Below are 17703 nucleotides of genomic sequence, written 5' to 3'. Positions count from 1 at the left end.
CACTACGTTTTCTACGTCTTTAAGATGTTTCGACTATATCCAACGTTGAAGTATCTCGCAGTCCCCGTATACTATGTATGTGCATGGGCTACTGTCCAAGTGCTTGCTTCACTACCTAGGGCGGCATCGCCGAAGAAGGAACAAACGCCACAAGGGAAGGGTACAGTTCGTCTTCCCAGAGACAAGACTGATCACCAGTCCTGCCAGATAAGCTTCATCGTCATATGGCTAGTCACCACTGCGCTGTCACTCATCACTGCTCCCTTAGTAGAGCCCCGTTACTTCATTATCCCCTGGATCATCTGGCGGCTTCATGTACCGTGCAGCCAAGCTGCACTATCGAACAGCAGAGGGTTAGATATACGGATGATTCTTGAGACTGTTTGGCTGCTCGCTATAAACGCACTTGTATCATATACTTTCTTGTATCGTACGTTTACGTGGTCTAGCGAGCCCGGTAATTTACAAAGATTCATTTGGTAGAGTGGAACTAGAATTATAGACAGACCGTGGAACGGTAAGCTACAGTAGCAATCTCAGCTCTTTGGAAATGGGGCACAATCACAATTAAACGCAACGCTGTTTTCTACACTTTGCAAATTCAACTATCGGGGCGTGCGCTTACAATGCTGTTTAGCATCTATAGAGCGTCCTCTTCTTCGCTTGTATCTACCTGCGGCCGCACTATACCCTTGGAACCTAAGAAGCTAACTTCTAGCTAAATATATCATTTGCCCTGCTCTTATCAATACACCTACCTCTACAACTTCTGCTTGCTATCACCTAGTGACTTCTTCGACTATAGCTTATAAAGATAGCCCCAAGGCGTCTTGCTTCTTGTAGGTTGAGTCTTTCATCGATACAACAGGCTCCCATGACCTCAGTAGCTTATAGTGGATTTGCACCTCATGTTCCCTGTATCAGATTGGGGCAATCTATACGATCAAGATATCAAACAGATGATGACCCAGTGGCTGCAGGAATTCCTCTTCCATGTATTTGTGCGGAATGGAAAGTTCCATTCCAAGCACCGGGGGGATGAATTTGATGTGAGTGGAGTGCGTGCTAGTGAAGATATGGCGTTGGGTGATAGAATGTTACTTATTCATAAGAATCATCTTTACCTTTGGTACGATTTCCTCAAGGGAAGTGCAAGATCATACGGATGGACACATGTCCTTCATATCCTCTCCATATAGGTTTGCATAGCTGCAACTGATGAGCTGCAACGTCGAGTAAGGTAGAACAGAAATGGAGGCATGACAATCACCTCCGTTCGACATACAAGTCATTATATAATTGTACAGAACTCTTGAAAACATGGCCATGTTCACTCAAATAACAAAAACGCCCTTCCAACTCATCCAAATACGTCGTCCTCACTAGATCCCTTCCCTCAAGTATGTTTGGACGGGCGATTCATGCCTTTCTTTTTACAGCCCTCCATCGGCTTCAACCCAGCCATACACGCCCCGACCACTATCCACACAATCGGTCGGTCGATAGAACCTGGTGCGCACACGGTGCATGCATGCATCGAACATCTCTCCTAGTTCTTGCCATGGTGCTGCTCACCACCCATTGTCAACCTCAGCACGAAGTTAACAATGACGGCTGCAAACAGCGCAATGGTGAGGATGGTAGGGCCCAGTCTGTCGTCGAAGCCACCCTGACCCCTTAGCCTTATACTCCTCGCGCGCCAGTGGAAGGTGAACAGAGCATAGATCATGGCCATCATGGCAACGAGAGTGAAGAGGCCGGCGGAAATCTTGCCAATCTTGTCGCCGAAGTTAAGCAGTCCGATAGCGAGGCCGCCGAGGATGACGGTGAAGTTGAGCCATGAGAGGAAGGTGCGCTCGTTTGCGAAGAAGACTTTGGGCTCGACGCGCGTGGGAAGGGCAATGCGCTTGCCTGGGTGGAAGTGTCAGTAGACGTCTAGGGAGGAGGAGCGCATGGCGCGACGTACCGGGAGCGGTTTGGAGAAGCGGTTGGGTAGACATGACGATGGTGATGGCCCCACTGATGTTGCGACGCGAGCTTTCTGAAGATACTTTGGACGTTGGGTATTGGTCGATTGAGTGGTGCCGGGTGAGCCAAGATTTGATGCAGCTTCAGACGGAGATTCTCGTGGTAGGAATAAGGTGAGGAAAAGAAGTCTGCATCACAATGCCGTCAAAGCTCTTGTTGATGCGGGTCGCGATGGGAAGCCCATGCAAGTTCGCGACTTCCCTTGGCCTATCATGACGCCCACGTGACAGTGCTGCGTCTGGCGACGCTTATTGGCTCTAAGGCCGCATGCGGGGATGGCCCGGTCCCTTTGTGCCACCTGCGCACCTGCCACGTCTATCCAACTTCCGGCCGCCGACGCTAGCTTTGTCCAAACACTGATCCTTGGGAGTAAACACGACATTCACGTCTCATCACACTGCATTGCTGTCTAAGACATCGGTAAACTTTTAACTCCACAATTCACTACATCACTACACAGCACAGTCAACACCATGGCAGTAAACACCCCCCTTCCACGAGCACAAGTTATTGTATACTGACAAAGAAACAGTCCGCGTCACCGCTCCCTACCTCTGAGCTGGAGCAGATTGCTCAACAGGTACGCCGCCCAGCATACGTCCAGGTGAGGCTACATGAGCTAACAGAACCATCTAGGCCTGCGAGCAAGCCATCGGCTCCGCTGAGTCATACGACCACACAAAGGTTGGAGACTGGAACAGCGAGATCATTGTGAGTTTTGATCATGAATCCTTCGCCAGTTTGCGCAACCATGCATGCGACATCAACACACAAGTCCCTGCTAACACCCACGCTAGCAATACATCCTCAAGACCCTCATCAGCAAGACTACACCCTCATCCGAATCCTCCACCACCCCTGAAACTCCCTCGCAACCCGCCTACAAGTACATCGCCAACAGCACTGTAATCCAGCACATTGGCTCTCCCGCGGAACCCGAAAAGCACGGCCGCCGCGGCATGCACAGCGCGGTTGGCGCCTTCTGGAACAACGAGAAGGACGGTACATACAGCTACAAGTGGGAGGCTGCCGAGAAGAAGGGCATGGACATTGTCATTACCATCACCTGGATTGCTATCTAGAAGGATAATAGCGCCAAGGGCGTTGATGGTTCTAGGTGTGAGCCCGGGTGTGAGCAATCCCATTTTCCATCCAGACGATCCAACAAGGTGGATAGGACACAGACTGGGCCCACGGAAGGGGCAAGTGAGAGCTATGTGAGTGGCTTGCTGAGGCTGAGGGCTGAAAGGAAAGCTGGGGGTGTTTTTTGATTGGATATCGCTGTTCTTCTTCTCCTCATGGGTACGGCGTTGAAACTACATTGATACCTACTACTTCACTCATCGTCTCCTAATATATCCTGGACGGCTACAATATGCTTCGTTCATGAGTATATCGATGTGAAACAAAGCAAATACTTTGAGGGTACATGCTAGGTACAACCCAGAGAAAACAATCTTCTTCGTATGTGTTGGAACATCTTGCATTGTATGTGTTGAAAATGGTATCGACTATTTACTCATCTGCTCGTCTGCATGGACATCATCGCGTACTATTGCTAGTCCCATTGCGTATCGTCATCCCCATCCCCACCCCCATCCGCCGACCGTGAAAGCGCAGAAGAATATAGGCTCAGTACGTCAAAGTAAAGATTGGCCAGCTGAACTGAGAACAACAAGGTACAGAGAAGAAAGGACAAAGAAGCAAAGGACTAATTTTAGGCATCCGCCTTTTGGCTCCCAGCCTGGGTGCCTACGCCATCCGTGTGCGTACCGCTACTCCGCCCACCAGTGGCTTGCTCCCGCTTGCTGATGAGTGCCTTCAGTTCGTCTGTGGTGCTCTTGCCACCGTTCTTCTCGGTGATGAGTCCCTTTAGCCATGCGTTCTCCGTCTGCAGTTGCTGGATGGTAGCCTCTAGCTTGGCAACCTTCTCTTGTGCCTCCTTCTGGGACTGCTCGAGAGCTTGCTCGCGCTGCTTCTTCTTGATGCGGAAGCGGGCGCTTGCAGCTGTGTTCCGGCGACGCTTGTCCTCTTCTGCGGCGACGCGGGCGTTCTCGTCGAGCGATTGTGGCATGACGGGAGCGACATTGTCGAGCTTGCGCTTCTTCGAGGACTGGTCGAACCCTTGTGCGACGGGAGACAATGAGGAGGCAGGTGAGGCGTAGTTGGGTGCGAGCGGGTAGTGGGTAGGCTGAGTGTGCGCCAGTGGCATGGATGGGTCAAACGCTGGGGTTGTACCAAAGTTGTTGAAGTCGGTGAATGGGAAGTCGCCTACTAGCAGATCAAAGTCAGTCATGGCTATTCAAGATGACGATGTGCTCGAGTCGCGATGTGGGTGTGTGATGGTCTTCGCTCAGAGCAACAAGCAATTACGTGCTTGCAGCGCATACATGCGCTGTGCTGTGAGTGGCTGCTACCCAAGGCGTGGGGGTGACGACAATGCATGCATGCTATACATGGGGCGGGGTTTGCATGCGCCTCGCGAATCTGCCATTGGACGGAGTAATGCGAACCATATGACCATTAAAACGGGACGATTCTCGACGAGCAGCAATCCAGTCGGCAGGACAGCAGGACGGTTTTGAGGATGGAAATGTACTTACCATTCAAGCTGAAGTCCATGTTCGCTTCGGCAGTAATAGCCGGGTTGCGCGGAAAGTCTCCGTCGGTCTTCAGCGGCTGTGTTTGCTCACTGTCAAAATTCAGGCCAAAGTCACTGGCAGAAGCGAAATCGACGCTGGCGTTGCTGGCGTTGCGGGCGTTGTCCACGTCGAAGAACTCTCCGTTCAGGAAGTCGGAGAAGTCCTCAGTGGGTGCTGGATCGGCGAGCAGATCCTGCTGTGGCGACAGCTGGTTGAGGTTCGCGATGTACTGGGACACGTTGGGCCCTCGCTGGCCTTTGTAGGAGGACATGGGCGTATGTTTGCTATCCAGACGACGATGTGGGAAAGTCGCTGGAACGTGTTGTTGAGGAATTGGGAGACAGCTCTCCACTCAGGCCCGATCCGATCGCGCTTGCGGGTCCGAAGCTGATTTTGCGCGGCTGGAGCCTGGCTCGACGATTCGAATAGTTCGCTGATTTGGTATACGGGTTCTGTTGCACGAGCCTCTGACGGGATACAAAAAGCAAGAGGAATGTGTGCGAGTGTCGTGACGTGGATGAACGTCAAAGTGCGCAGTGCGTTCTCGATCAATGGGGAGCCCCGCGGTCGGTGACTAGAGTTATTAGCGACCGCAAACCCCAAGCCGCGTTTACGCCGAGCCTCACCCCACGTGTGGTTGGAGTCGCAAACGGCTCCAGCTTTCGCTCTCCGAGGTTCAAAGCTTCGATTGAGAGAATGATGTAAACGATTATCTGTCTCGTTCAACTTGATAAATCGAGGAACCTCAGCATGACTGTTTTCTCGCTGTCAGCTCATCGTCTTGTTCCCACGACACCTGAACATTCGTTGTTTGTAATCACGACGTACATCTTGCCGACGACGAATCACATTTGAGCATCTTTGTCCGAAACTGGGCCGGAGATCTAAGCGGATCCCACGCCCAAGAAACGGCACTTTTCATGCGGCATATACATGCTATCTTCGGCAAGAAAAACATGATCAACGTGTATTTGAATCTGGCAAGAATGGTAAGAAATCCCTAGCCATACTGCTGCTCTATGTGATAGTATTTACGGCTCTCAACGGGACAAAGCAAGGTGAATTATTCTCCAAGTCCTTCGGATGGGATAACTGCAAGTGCTTGAACATTGGTAATACTTGGTGGTCATCTACGACGGGGTTCAGCAAGACTGCTATGTATCCAGGTAGCTACGAACCGGAGAGAATGCACTACACCTATCCTAAGAAAGCTCATGATAAAGTCCAGAAGTTATCCAGAAATGCGTTAAACCTGAAGGACTTTGGAGCGACTCATGATTTATACGTCTCTCTCTATGTAGATACCCAGGTATTTGGGCATGATGGAGTGGGCTGTGTCACGTGGCGGGTCCTGCTCCTCGTCGACGCGACGCGACTCCCACTATCGATAACAGCTCCCAATCAACAACATTCAGCAACCCCTCCATGTAGACGCAAAGCGCACCGACGTAATGGCGACCGCCCCCGACTACAAGAATATTCCGCACTCTCACCGGCTGCCTATCAACCACCGCGAAGTCCAGCGCACCTTCACGAAGCTCTCCCGCCAATCTCTCGTATCGCTCGCGCTGCAATGGCTCAGCAAGAAAAATCGCGACTTTTGCAAGCCGTACCTCCTTAGTGATCGTATAGAGGAGGATGAAGACGAGATATACGAGCCGGCGCAAAGCTATGATGTGCTTCAAGAGACATATAAACAGTTAGCCGCGCGTAAAGGTGGCAGGAGAGAGGTGCTTGACCGCATACTCGAGGGAGATTGGAGACACGGCATATCCATGTATCAACTTGCAACGGCTGAGATACAGTATCTTCTCGACCATCCAAATGCATTGCGCTGGACAGCGAAGCGTCTTACCAAGATACCGAATGCGCGATCACCAGTAACGGACATGGAAGTCACCAATGATTCGGATCACCTCCCGCGATTCCAAGCGCAAACCTTCATGTTAAATCTCGCAAGGCAGTTGACGCCGCTTATGAAAGCGCATTACCTGATTACACGGATAAAAACGTCGCCTATGACAATACTACGAGTCTACATCCACGATTCGCCGTACAGCAACGAAGCATCGCTGATCGCTGAGTCCAGTAGCACGGACAGCGCGAAAGCCGTCTTCTTCGTGTGGCCGAACGGTTCGCCTTTCGTATACTCGTCGCTAGCCACGCTTACCGGCCAGGTCGTGGGGGATGAAGGACGACACCTGAGGGATATCGTGCAGCAAGCGATACCGAAGGCTTTCTCAAGGCCGTCTGCGCGTTACCAGTTGACAAGCACAAACTTTACCACCAAGTCACTCGATGCGCTTTTGACGTACCGTGGCCCTGGAAAGAGCAATGCTGCAGCAGGTGGCTGGAGCATTTTCCAAGATCATAGTTTTAGTCAGAATGCGTTAGACTTCATCACCACGCAAAAAGGTGAAGGGCAAGAGAAGGCTATAGGCGAGAAAGGCAATACCAACGGTGGACTCAAAGCTGGACCAGGTAGACCTAAGCGACCACTGGACGATAAAGAATCTTCAGAGGCCAAACGGAGGAAAGAGGTAGCTGCTGGCCGGTTTGGTACCTCAGCACAGCCCAACGACGGTCAAGGTCTTGAACGATTCGAAGTTCGCATCGATGACCCATTCCCATCTCCATCCAACGGCAGTACTACGACGCAAATAGACGGCGATACATCGAACCTTGATACCCAATCCATCAATCGCACACGACGCGGCCGCCCTTCTCTTCTCGATAGAACTGCAGAAGACCTTGAGGAGATACAGAATGAGGAGGGCTGGGTACCGAATGTGCGTGTCACGTTCCAAGGGACGCATGTGTTCGCCGGTATCAGGCAGTTGGTTGAAGAAGGCATTGTAGATGGGGAGAAGATGCCAGGCTGGATGACTGGTCAAGCAGGTGTCACAATAGGTTCGGTCAAAGACGGACGCATTCGGAGCAAAGGTGGTGTGCCTGGGGTTTAGTGAAGTTGCGAATTTTCAACGCGCGGCGCTGACAGGTGTTTTTTGATATCGATATACCCATTACGATGATGCGGCGTATGGCGTTCTTCTTGCTAACCAACACGAGCTGTGTTGCGATGGGCAATCGCGGTCTTCACTTTGTTAGTCTTTCGAGAATCAGAGCAGTATCTCTGCTTATGTGCTGCGACTGCCTGCTCTTGCCAATCCGGCATTCTAAAAGTCCTTAGCGTCTCAGGGTCCTTTCAAGGTTAGTTGTGACTACAAAATCTATTCTCGTCCCAACCTTGTGTACGTCATCTTATGCATTATTGCGCGCATTCTGAATCTGGTAGAGGACAAATCATCTGTCCTTATGTAAGGTTTGCCTAATACTTCATAATTTCTTATCAAGGGTGGACTCCTGCCCAAGGCAGATCAGCGCTCTGCCTTTTCGGCTGTTGACATCCGTTCATACAGTCTTTCACCAAGGCTATAATTCCTTCTCGTCTACGGATTCGGACGCCGGCGACAACATCAACCTTCACTGGACCTGGTGAGCTTCACAAACCACCCGGTGTCCACTTTCACAACCCTTTAATGCAGTCGTCCGTGACTTACCCGACTTGTGCGCCTCAACACTTCAAGCCACATGAGGCGCCGAGGCAACCTAAAACTCTTCACAAGCCACAGCTAGACCCCTTAGTGGCTAGCCGGAAGGATCCGAGTCACGAGACGTACCCGCCTAGCCATGAAAAACGATAACGATGTCATAACTGCAGTAGTACGCATTCGCGGCCTTGCATGTTGAGCTTGCTGCAGGGCGTGGATTGGGTGTGGCTTGCTGTGGCTAGTGCACGGTCTACAGTTAGCCTCTAGGATTGCGTGGCGGCTGCCGATAGCCGGTAAGGCTGACATTCACTATCAAGGGTTAGAGGTCATGTGTTCTCGTATTTGGCGAACAATAGCGTTTAACCAAACAGAACTGTGAGCACTGCAGGATAAAGTGGGTTAGCAGAGTTCAATGCGGCTGACGGTTGGGTCAAGAGACGCGTTTCTTCCGAGCCGACTTCCCTCACGTCGAACCGGTGACTCCACCCAAGAAGCTTGGAGACGGGAATAAGTCTTGACTGCATTCTATGGTGAGAATGTTGGTCTTGGCAAGGGCACAAGAGAAAGCATATATACCTCACTAATCCCCCTAGCTTGCACTGCCACATTCGATGCTACTATCACCTACAAGCATTAGTTTCAGATCTACAGCCTCAACACCAGAGCCAAACACGATTCGAGACTATCAAGCACACTCCACAATAAGCCAAGACCACAACGTCATTACCTTTTCTACTCAGTCTCCAACCATCCTGCCGATGACTGACTACAACAACCAACGCATCGACGCTCAAGACTTGACTTCAAGGCTTGTTTCGTTCGAACACCAATCCAACATCAACAACAGTAACTCGGGCAGAGACAATGAAGAAACCTCCTCCTCCTCAATACTGTCCCAGCGACGTCCCCGATCCACCTCCATCGACAGTGGCGTCATGCCTCGTTTCACCAAATCAGCAACAGTTTCCACAACTGGCACCAATGACTCTCAATATTCCCAGTATTCTGGCCTTCGCGTCATGCGGGCTGAGCCCAGCTCCAAGACACATGCTGAAAGTGTCGGCGTCGCACCAGGCGAGTTCAGCAAGCCGCGTGTTCACAAGCGCAGCCGCAGAGACACTCAGAGCAGTGTTGGAAGCGGCAAGAGTGCAAAGAGTGGGGATCCCAAGGAATTCAAGTACTATGGTCGACACAGCAACCAGTGGCTGTTCAACGACTTTAGTGTCACCGATGCTGTGTCCAAGGGCTTCAAGAGGATCTTTAGCAAGGACAACAGTAGGAAGGACTGGTACGAGGACAGGGAGCATTAGGGACGGCGTTCAAGGAACGATTACGTCGAATAAGGGTTACGGATACTGGCTTCATCATATTGGAGGAGGGACCTATATCATATCTCAATACAATCACTCACATCATCATCATACGATCTTGTCAACTTGTTGTGATATACTTGACATACTTGACATACTGACACATTGACTTTTCAGCAATGATATATCCACTAACCCAAGTCATGGTTGTCATATCGTACGCCATTGAGAAAGAAAACTCTCCGAAAATTCTATGGAAACGCAAGATCGGGATGGAAGAAGAAACACTTCTGATAGTACCAGCAAGAAGCAGACATTGCAAAGAATGGCTGAGAGTAGCAATATAAGATTTCATACTAATCATGAGGCGATCCGACTACACTGAATAGAACAACGATCTCGAGAGATCAGGTATCATTCGCAAAAACGCCACCGCTATAGAGAAAACGCTCATGTCGTGCGCATTATAACGCCAATATACCAAAACGCCCTCATCAACTACATTGTACGCCCTAGTCCAGTCCTAAAGCATCATACTTTTCCGTCGACTAGCTGCGCGCTCAGCTCTCAACGTGCTCGTCTCCCTTTCTCTGTCTCGTACTTTGACGTCTTCGGGACCATCAGGCCTCGCCCTGAGATCATTCGTGCTAACACTGGCTGGCAAGCTTCCAGTATTGGTAGGCTTTTTCTCCTTCACGCCTGCCGTTCGAGCACCTGACGTACTCCTAGCAATGCCATTAGCACTAGTGCTTCTCCCCAAGCTTGCAGTACTACTACTCTTCACGTTTCCGCTTCCAGTGCGCTTATGCAACGAAGGGAGCGCCCTTTCTGTCTTTTCCCTCTCGGCTTTACGCTCTTCCGACGATGTTGATGTAGAAGAGGCAGGCATAGCAGAGTGTCGCCGTGCACCTCGCACTGCTTTGGCAAGTTCGTTGACGCGTGTACGGGGATTGGTCGTCGTGTCAGCAGGTGACGAGTCCGTGAAGTCGAACACGGCCAAGCCGTCCTTCTCTTTCGCTTCTTGTTGAACAGCTATGGTATCTTTGTTGAGGAGAGGAAGATCTAATGACCTGGCAACGGCAGGCTCCGAGACGGATCCTGCAGTTGATGCAGATATTCTTCTCTTAGCAGTACTAGTTTCGGTGATGAGCGCAGATATGGCTTTCGAGGTCGTTGATCGCTCCTCAAGCTCGATTGACGCTGGTGATGCTTTGGAATCCTGGTTTCTGTCAAGCTTTTGTCTCAACGGACTTCCTGCTTCAGCCTCTTCCTCCCCTCTCGGTTGAGAGACTGCCGATATGGGCTTCCAGGCAATTTCGCCATCGGCATCGCGCTTGACAAGAGTTGAGGGTACATGTTGGGTATCCACGCTTGTCCTGCGATCAACCACCGCGTCAACTAGCTTAGCATCTGGACGCCGCATCTTTATGTTGAGACTGGGCTCCTTGTAACTGACTTGAGGACGCGCTCGTCTGCCAGGTCGTCCTGCTTGACCGATCTGGTCTACGGAATTGAGATCTCCCGGTGGTGGTGTGTCCTTGTTATCTGGTCGTTGCGTTGACGGCTCGGTAGACGGTGGAGAGAAGATCGCTTCTACAGCAGGTGTCTTGGGAGGTAGAGAGTCGAGTATGATTTCTGCAGTAGGCACCGGTTCAGGCATGGGTAAGAGCGGGAGGTCTGGGGTGGTGTTGCGCGTGATGTTTAGTCGAGGGCGACTTCGAGCTTTGGATGCTGGCTTCTCAGCCTTCTCTGGTTTCTCAGGCTTATCCTGATTTGAAGAGCGTTGTTTCTTTGGCGACAAAACTGGATCGGTATTGACAGGTTCTACCAAGTTAGAGATGTGTCCGATCTTGCTTTGGGTGTACTTACTAGCTGAAAGGACAGGAGGTCGCTCTAACGACGAAGGCTTGGATTCGTCATTAGACGCCTCCATGTCCGATGCGCTCGGGGCATTTCGGCGACTGAATCTGAAAGCATCACCCTTGGCTTGGCTCACTTCCTCATCTTCTTGAACGCTGAACTTCCGCTTCGCTCCAGTACGCAGAGGCTTCGCGGCTGTCTCTTCAGCTTCTTCCGGAGATTGGAAAAGGGACACACGACGTATATTGAGCTTCGGCCCGCTCTCTCGTCGCTTCTTACGCGTCTCGAGATTGACCGATAACGCAGGCTCGCCATCATCACCAGCTTCCTCACGTTGTTCCTCTGCTGCGGGGCTAGGGTTGAAACCAATGGGATCTTCGTCTTCGAATCGCGCAACTGGTGGAGGACCAATGTCTGGCGACTGGCTGTCCGGGTCTTCTGACACCTGCTGAAGCTCGTCCGCACTGTGACAAGTTAGTTTCGTGCGTTTCTAAATGTGCTACTGCTCGGATGGCGACATAGACGTACCCCATTGTCCTTCGAGGATAGTATTTGTCTTCTGTGATTGTAGGCAACATGCCGTCCTCCACCTCTTGAAGACCCAACCCACTCCTCCATTGTCGCTCCTCTCCGCTCTTTCTCTTTGCTGTCATCTGGCTTTTTCGTCTTCTTCTATCCTTCTCATTTCCGCCCCTTGTTTGCGATAGACCTGCCACCAGGCTGCTTAGCTCAGAAAGCTTGGCTTCAAGCTGTGTCTTGACAACATCAATATGGTCGAGTGCCGGACGCGACTCAATAGTGTTATTGAGGTTCAAGACTTGCTCGCGCAATGCCAAATTCTCAGCAAGTAATCGCGAACAGTCCGTTTCGAGGCTTCGTATGCGTATAGATTGTATTGAGTTCGTCTTTGCGAGTTCGCGGTTTTGCCTCAAAAAGCGTCTCTTGAGGGCTTCGATGGAATCCGCCGATGGCTGGGGTGCAACCGGCGGCTCGTTGAGACGCGCCATATGCGCAAATAGGTATGCCGGAGTTAATTATAAATTTGTAGACAACTACGCGGTCGTGACGGCGTCGATACTGTAGGGCGGCGGTGGGTGTTCCTTCTGTGTTCGTCATTGCATGTTTACATAGCAACAAAGCTAAGTCTAGATAAGCTAGCGTAAAGAGCGCTTCCACGTGACACGAGGGGCATGAACGCGTGCACCAATACAGCACAATTGCATCACATTTGGCGACTGGAAAGCTTGCAAAAGAACAAAAGCAAATACTCCGTTACTTCTATCGTCGTTCGGTGTTTCATAGAGAGGAGCCTTTCAGTAACACATCCCGCAAAGCAAAAACGTCTGCCCACCATTTGCGAGTCTGACTTGGACTTTCGACGAAAGAAGAGCTGAACGTACATCAACCGAAAAGGATGTCAAACTTCACACGCCCACTCCCTACCCACCTCCGTAACCAATCTATGGGCGGCTCTCAGCAACAGTCCCCTGTCTTACTGGCGCGTATTGCAGAGAAGAAAGCCGAACTAGCAAACTTGAAAGACCTGCAAGCACTGAGTGGAGGACTCGCAGACCAGATGCAGATGCTCGCTGACAAGTTGTCGACTTTATCAGATGGAACAGAAGGCATGTCAACTTTTTCTTCCAGAGCGAGTCTCGAGCAAGGAGCGTAATAGGGATAACATGCTAACTTGGTGGTTGATTAGCGGTCGCAGCAGTGTTATCGAACTGGCATAATGTGCTAAGGGCTATCAACATGGCGTCTAGTAAGTTGTGCACTTCCGGGAAAAAGTCCACGTCCTAAACTACAGCAGCAAAACTTCCGAAGCCAAAAGAAGAGGAAGAATCAGAAAAGAAGGCAGAGGATGGGCCACCGTTGCCCCAGACGCTTGTCCGCATTCCCACACAGCATGCGCCTGCGGTAATAGAGCAGGCCAATGCAGCAACAGCAGAGGATTGAACATGTGTACGACATGTGCCTGACATCGGATCGGGCTTTTCGCGCTGCTGAAAAACTTTGTGGAAAAGAGCGAACACGAAGGCTTAACCATTGATGCGCGATCGGCTGCATGTATATGCACTCGCCATCCAGTCAACGAGCATTGGCAGGCAAGGATGCATCTTGAGGTGCACATAGCACACCTGCAGTTGAGCCCAACGTTAGCTGCAGCTTGCCCTACAGCTGCGCAACAGCGTGTGTATCGAAGAACGGTGAAGACTGCACCAATGAGAGGCAAGGGGACGGGAATAAGTATTAGGGGGGATCTATGTTCCCAACTTCACATGTGCAATTTCAATGCTACAAGATGATGTAAAAGCTTCTGATGCGCCGACATCCAGCAGCGAAAGACAAAATTTTACCGAGTATCCAAGTCCATTCCCAGCGCTATGCAATGACGCAGTCCTAATCATAATGTGTCTCACGGACACCCGTAACTCCAAGCAATGAAAATCGTTCTCAAGTCGTATCAGCTAGCTCTCAGTAGGAGACTGTGAGCTTGCCAGCTAAAGCGCAGTTGAAGCTCACTTCTTCTGCTTCGGCATCTTCTCGTAAGCATTCGGGCTTGGCTTCCTCCGTTGACGCTTATGCTTTTGCGGGGTACTGGAGCCCTCACCATGATCGTGGACGTCCTCACAATCGTCATGGGCGTGCTGATGTGGCCGTCTGCCGCGTGCACCACCAATCCTTCTAGCGGGTCTTGCGGTGCTGTTGTCGGGCTCCGAGTCGGAATCTGAGTCTGAAGATGAGTCCGACGAGTCGTCGTCGGAAGACTCGTCGGCGGCGCGGGGCTTGTGATAGATGCAGCAGACTTCAAGTTTGTTAGTACTCCTAGTAGCATAACGGCGTGATTGGGATTATGTACCTTTGGACGATTTCTTGCCCATGCCTTCATTGTCAATCACGTCTTCTGCCCATTGAATGTGTCGACGTTCTGACGGTTCTGCTCGTAGACGAAGCACGCCCGAAGGTGCTGACAGACGCAGGACAGGTTGAGGACGAACCTCCATTGTCCTGCTCCCGGAGTTTGGGGTAGCAGTTCTGGGAGATACTGGGTGAGGAGCGGCCATATTGCTGAAGTGCGACATGTCGTTTGATAAGGACTGCTTGGGGGATCGGACCGGACCCTTAAGAAGTTGGGGCGGCAGTGGGGCGTAGCTACGCAGCGCAGGGACCAAAAGGAATCGCGAATTCCACGGCTGGGGATGAGTCTTTATCGGGGTCCAACGTCAAAGCTTGGACGGCGTGTTGGTAGTTGTATCAAAGATAGTTATAGCAAGAGGGTGTGAGGGATAAGCAGCGACTTGTTAGTAGGCGGTTGTTCTGTGCATGTACGTCTTTGTTGTTCGACGATGATTTGTCTCGTGAGAAGAGAATGGCCAATGCGTCATAGTCAAATCGGTACTTCCTCGGCCCAACCCGCACCTGGCAGCCACGTTCTGACCCCACGATCGCTTCTGTCGGCTTCCATCGCTTATTTGCTATATTGCAGCACACTTGTCAGCAGATGCCGTGCATCGTGACCTAGGTCACGCTGCATATATACGCCTGCACGGCTCGCTGTGCACGATTTGCTTTTCCGTCATGACGGTCCCTCCGCGGACAAGCCTAGGGCCAGACAAGAGAACGAGGTTTAACACACAATGAAGCCCAATTCTTTTGAGACATTCTTTCCAGCGACCATGCACATTGTATGGAATACCGCTGACATGTCATCTCTTATCAGTATAAGTAATTGGGTCTCACTTTCCCAGAGGAGAATCTCGTGTATGTAAGCAATGACGATAAGGGCATTGGATCACAATAACATTCCCTTACTCACTTTGAATGACACCATAGTACAGTTGACGTTGAAGGACGTGATCTAGTTCATTGCGTTCTTCATTCAAGTTGACCTACAACATCCATCACCGCTTCATTCTCTTCCGGACACCCCACAACATCTACGACCTTAAATTTCAGTTGTCTCCAGCCGGGTTGGATATCTACGACAGGAGTCTCTAGTTCCTGGCATGAAAGAAAACACTTAGTACCATGTGAAGCGGCTACACCCTCTCCACAGAGCCGGGAATCGACACCATCAACCTCCTTCTATCTGCCTAAGAGCTCCGCGACGAGATACATACTTATGCCTTTTTAAATGAGAGCATAAGCTCACTTCACCTTCAAGGCAGCGTTTTCAAAGCTTGTAACAAAAACACCTACTAGTTTTCCGATTCCACTACAGCTTGGTGTCTCACCCATGTCCCCCTGTCCAGTGGCTTCTTTAACTTTCCTGTAAGGATATTCATGAGTGCGTGCTCACCGAGGCGATCGAAAAATCCGCATGCGGACAAATTCTCCATATCATGACGTCGTTCGCGTCAAAACTACCAAAGCACATACCCGGACATGTTGAGCATTATATCAACATGATGTTTACCAGATCCATTCATGCTGCATATTTTACGTCCTTGTGTGGCGCAGTCTGGAGAGAATCCAGCACGACAGTGTTTCCGAAACATCTGAAAACTGGCCTACCAGCACTGATCGCATTACGAAGTACCAACGCGCCTCTATTACGCCTCAAACTAGCATGGACGTAGAATTTCTACGACCATGGTTGTTGGCCACTCACACACGCGACATTAGAGTCTCAGGCATTGCGCGACTCAAGAGGCTACTTCTCAAGCATCACCGTTGACATCAGTATCAAAGCCTTTGACGAGCGCAACTCTCAGAGTATTGAGGAACAGCTACATCTACATGTGGAAGATTGGGCAAGGAGACTCATAGGGCCTGAGTCTGGTACCACCAATACAGGGTGCACATGGAGGAACGAGGTACTTTACAAATGCAAATGGGGATATCGGACGTGTGGAAAGGTGAAGGTCGTCAGTTACGAAATCTGAGATGTGACAGTCGTCGTGGTCGCCGAGAGATGCTATGGTATCCAAATGTAGCTGTGGGCTGGTGTACCTGTTGTCTACCTAATCATATAGTCTATATTGCAACCAAGTAAGGTTACAGTCTACACCACAGTCCAGATGGAGTACGAATTGACAACACTTCTAAGAAGCCATCCTCAATATGTATGTGCACGATGAGAGGCTTGATTGTTGCGAAGCTACAAGGGCGCCCTAGAAGGTTAGAACCAACCATGACCGGTTCATGTACGCTCACGTTGACAGTGACATCACATACGGTTATCTCCCTATAGCCACGTCGGACGCATCATTCTATAGTGAAGGCCTGGCCATTATGCCGGTAACCATGCGCTTATCAAACGTCAGAAGCCGATTTACATGGCCGAAGACAAGTGATTTCTTTGAAGATGAAGGGATGTTGCAGGGTGATCCCGGTGGCGGTGAGCGAAATTAGACAGTTCCTTCGCGTGTTCACACCAGCCTCAACAGTTGTCGTATCGTGTACGCAACCGAATAACGTGCAACAAAAAAAAAACGATGCATACCCGCAACTGAACGCTGTGCAGTCGATGCTTATGAGTTTCATAAGCCTACGAAGAGTTTCACATGCTAAAAGGGGAGCAGAACAAATCTGACGGGTGAATAGCACAATCTGAATAGATGACGGTTGTTAAGCGGAAGCGGGCTCGGGGGTAGACCACATGCAGAACACAAGGCCGGCGTAGGTCGTGCACAACCAAAGCTCGGCCACAGCGGGATCGGGAAATGAAGTGACCGTGGAGCGGGTTTGTTCTGGACCGGTTTGAGCCCCACTGTGTAGGAAAAGGGGAGGATTACTTTCTTGTGGGCCTTGGGCGACCAGAGGACGAGAGTGGCTACGCAAGAAGAAAGATAGCTGAATTGTCGTACCTCCGGGAATAGAGCACGACGTGTGAAGGTGGAGAGACGGGCGTTCGCATTTATGGTTCAGGGGCGCCAGGGCGCTTCTGATGCTATTGTGTGGTCTGGAGCTCACAACAGGAGCCCTGGTCGATAATCTGCTGCTCGAGATGAATTGACGAATGACGGAAGTTCGCGAAAGGGTTCCTGCAGTAGCGACCCCTCATTGGTGCTAGTGCCTCCGTATGGGGCGCAGTCCAAAATAAACGGTGCGGCCTAGCTGCCTCCTGAACCTGCAGGTCAGTAGGGGCTTCGGGTGCAGCGCGACGGGTGGATGTGCAACTGGGAAAATACGAAGATAGCTCTATCGATTGCGTGAAGAGACTCACGATAGCAGTGAAGACGTCTAGACGGAGCTGGTTGTTGGGGTTTGCGTGGAGTGCAATTAACGGCCCGGATCAAGGTCAAACAGGTGGCTGCGCCTAACGACAAACGCGGACCCTTCACTCTCTGCTCGGCGTAACAGGCT

At 50.9% G+C, this 17703-nt stretch overlaps 7 protein-coding genes across 7 annotated transcripts; 3 read left to right on the top strand and 4 right to left on the bottom strand.

Annotated features, from left to right (window-relative positions):
- Positions 1-1549: 1549 nt before the first annotated feature.
- ALTATR162_LOCUS10100 (uncharacterized protein) lies at positions 1550-2000 on the bottom strand (the record flags this gene model as incomplete). Its single annotated transcript, XM_043317736.1, has 2 exons — positions 1550-1911; positions 1967-2000. 2 exons carry the CDS (start codon positions 1998-2000, stop codon positions 1550-1552), a joined length of 396 nt encoding a protein of 131 aa, XP_043173671.1.
- A 501-nt stretch (positions 2001-2501) lies between these two features.
- On the top strand, positions 2502-3110 carry ALTATR162_LOCUS10099 (uncharacterized protein; the record flags this gene model as incomplete). The annotated part of the gene is made up of 4 exons (XM_043317735.1): positions 2502-2507; positions 2561-2608; positions 2665-2739; positions 2826-3110. The coding sequence occupies 4 exons, from the start codon at positions 2502-2504 to the stop codon at positions 3108-3110; spliced, it is 414 nt and encodes a 137-aa protein (XP_043173670.1).
- Positions 3111-3745: 635 nt separating this feature from the next.
- Positions 3746-4941, bottom strand: ALTATR162_LOCUS10098 (uncharacterized protein; the record flags this gene model as incomplete). The annotated part of the gene is made up of 2 exons (XM_043317734.1): positions 3746-4302; positions 4632-4941. 2 exons carry the CDS (start codon positions 4939-4941, stop codon positions 3746-3748), a joined length of 867 nt encoding a protein of 288 aa, XP_043173669.1.
- A 1180-nt stretch (positions 4942-6121) lies between these two features.
- Positions 6122-7633, top strand: ALTATR162_LOCUS10097 (uncharacterized protein; the record flags this gene model as incomplete). Its single annotated transcript, XM_043317733.1, has 1 exon — positions 6122-7633. One exon carries the CDS (start codon positions 6122-6124, stop codon positions 7631-7633), a length of 1512 nt encoding a protein of 503 aa, XP_043173668.1.
- A 1346-nt stretch (positions 7634-8979) lies between these two features.
- Positions 8980-9531, top strand: ALTATR162_LOCUS10096 (uncharacterized protein; the record flags this gene model as incomplete). Its single annotated transcript, XM_043317732.1, has 1 exon — positions 8980-9531. One exon carries the CDS (start codon positions 8980-8982, stop codon positions 9529-9531), a length of 552 nt encoding a protein of 183 aa, XP_043173667.1.
- A 523-nt stretch (positions 9532-10054) lies between these two features.
- Positions 10055-12398, bottom strand: ALTATR162_LOCUS10095 (uncharacterized protein; the record flags this gene model as incomplete). The annotated part of the gene is made up of 3 exons (XM_043317731.1): positions 10055-11355; positions 11401-11855; positions 11920-12398. 3 exons carry the CDS (start codon positions 12396-12398, stop codon positions 10055-10057), a joined length of 2235 nt encoding a protein of 744 aa, XP_043173666.1.
- Positions 12399-13913: 1515 nt separating this feature from the next.
- ALTATR162_LOCUS10094 (uncharacterized protein) lies at positions 13914-14399 on the bottom strand (the record flags this gene model as incomplete). Its single annotated transcript, XM_043317730.1, has 2 exons — positions 13914-14200; positions 14255-14399. The coding sequence occupies 2 exons, from the start codon at positions 14397-14399 to the stop codon at positions 13914-13916; spliced, it is 432 nt and encodes a 143-aa protein (XP_043173665.1).
- Positions 14400-17703: the final 3304 nt, after the last annotated feature.

The sequence above is a fragment of the Alternaria atra genome (genome assembly GCF_907166805.1).
Source record: "Alternaria atra isolate CS162 genome assembly, contig: 32, whole genome shotgun sequence".
NCBI classification, from domain to species: Eukaryota; Fungi; Ascomycota; class Dothideomycetes; order Pleosporales; family Pleosporaceae; genus Alternaria; species Alternaria atra.
This window is presented reverse-complemented; position numbering and strand designations above follow the sequence as displayed.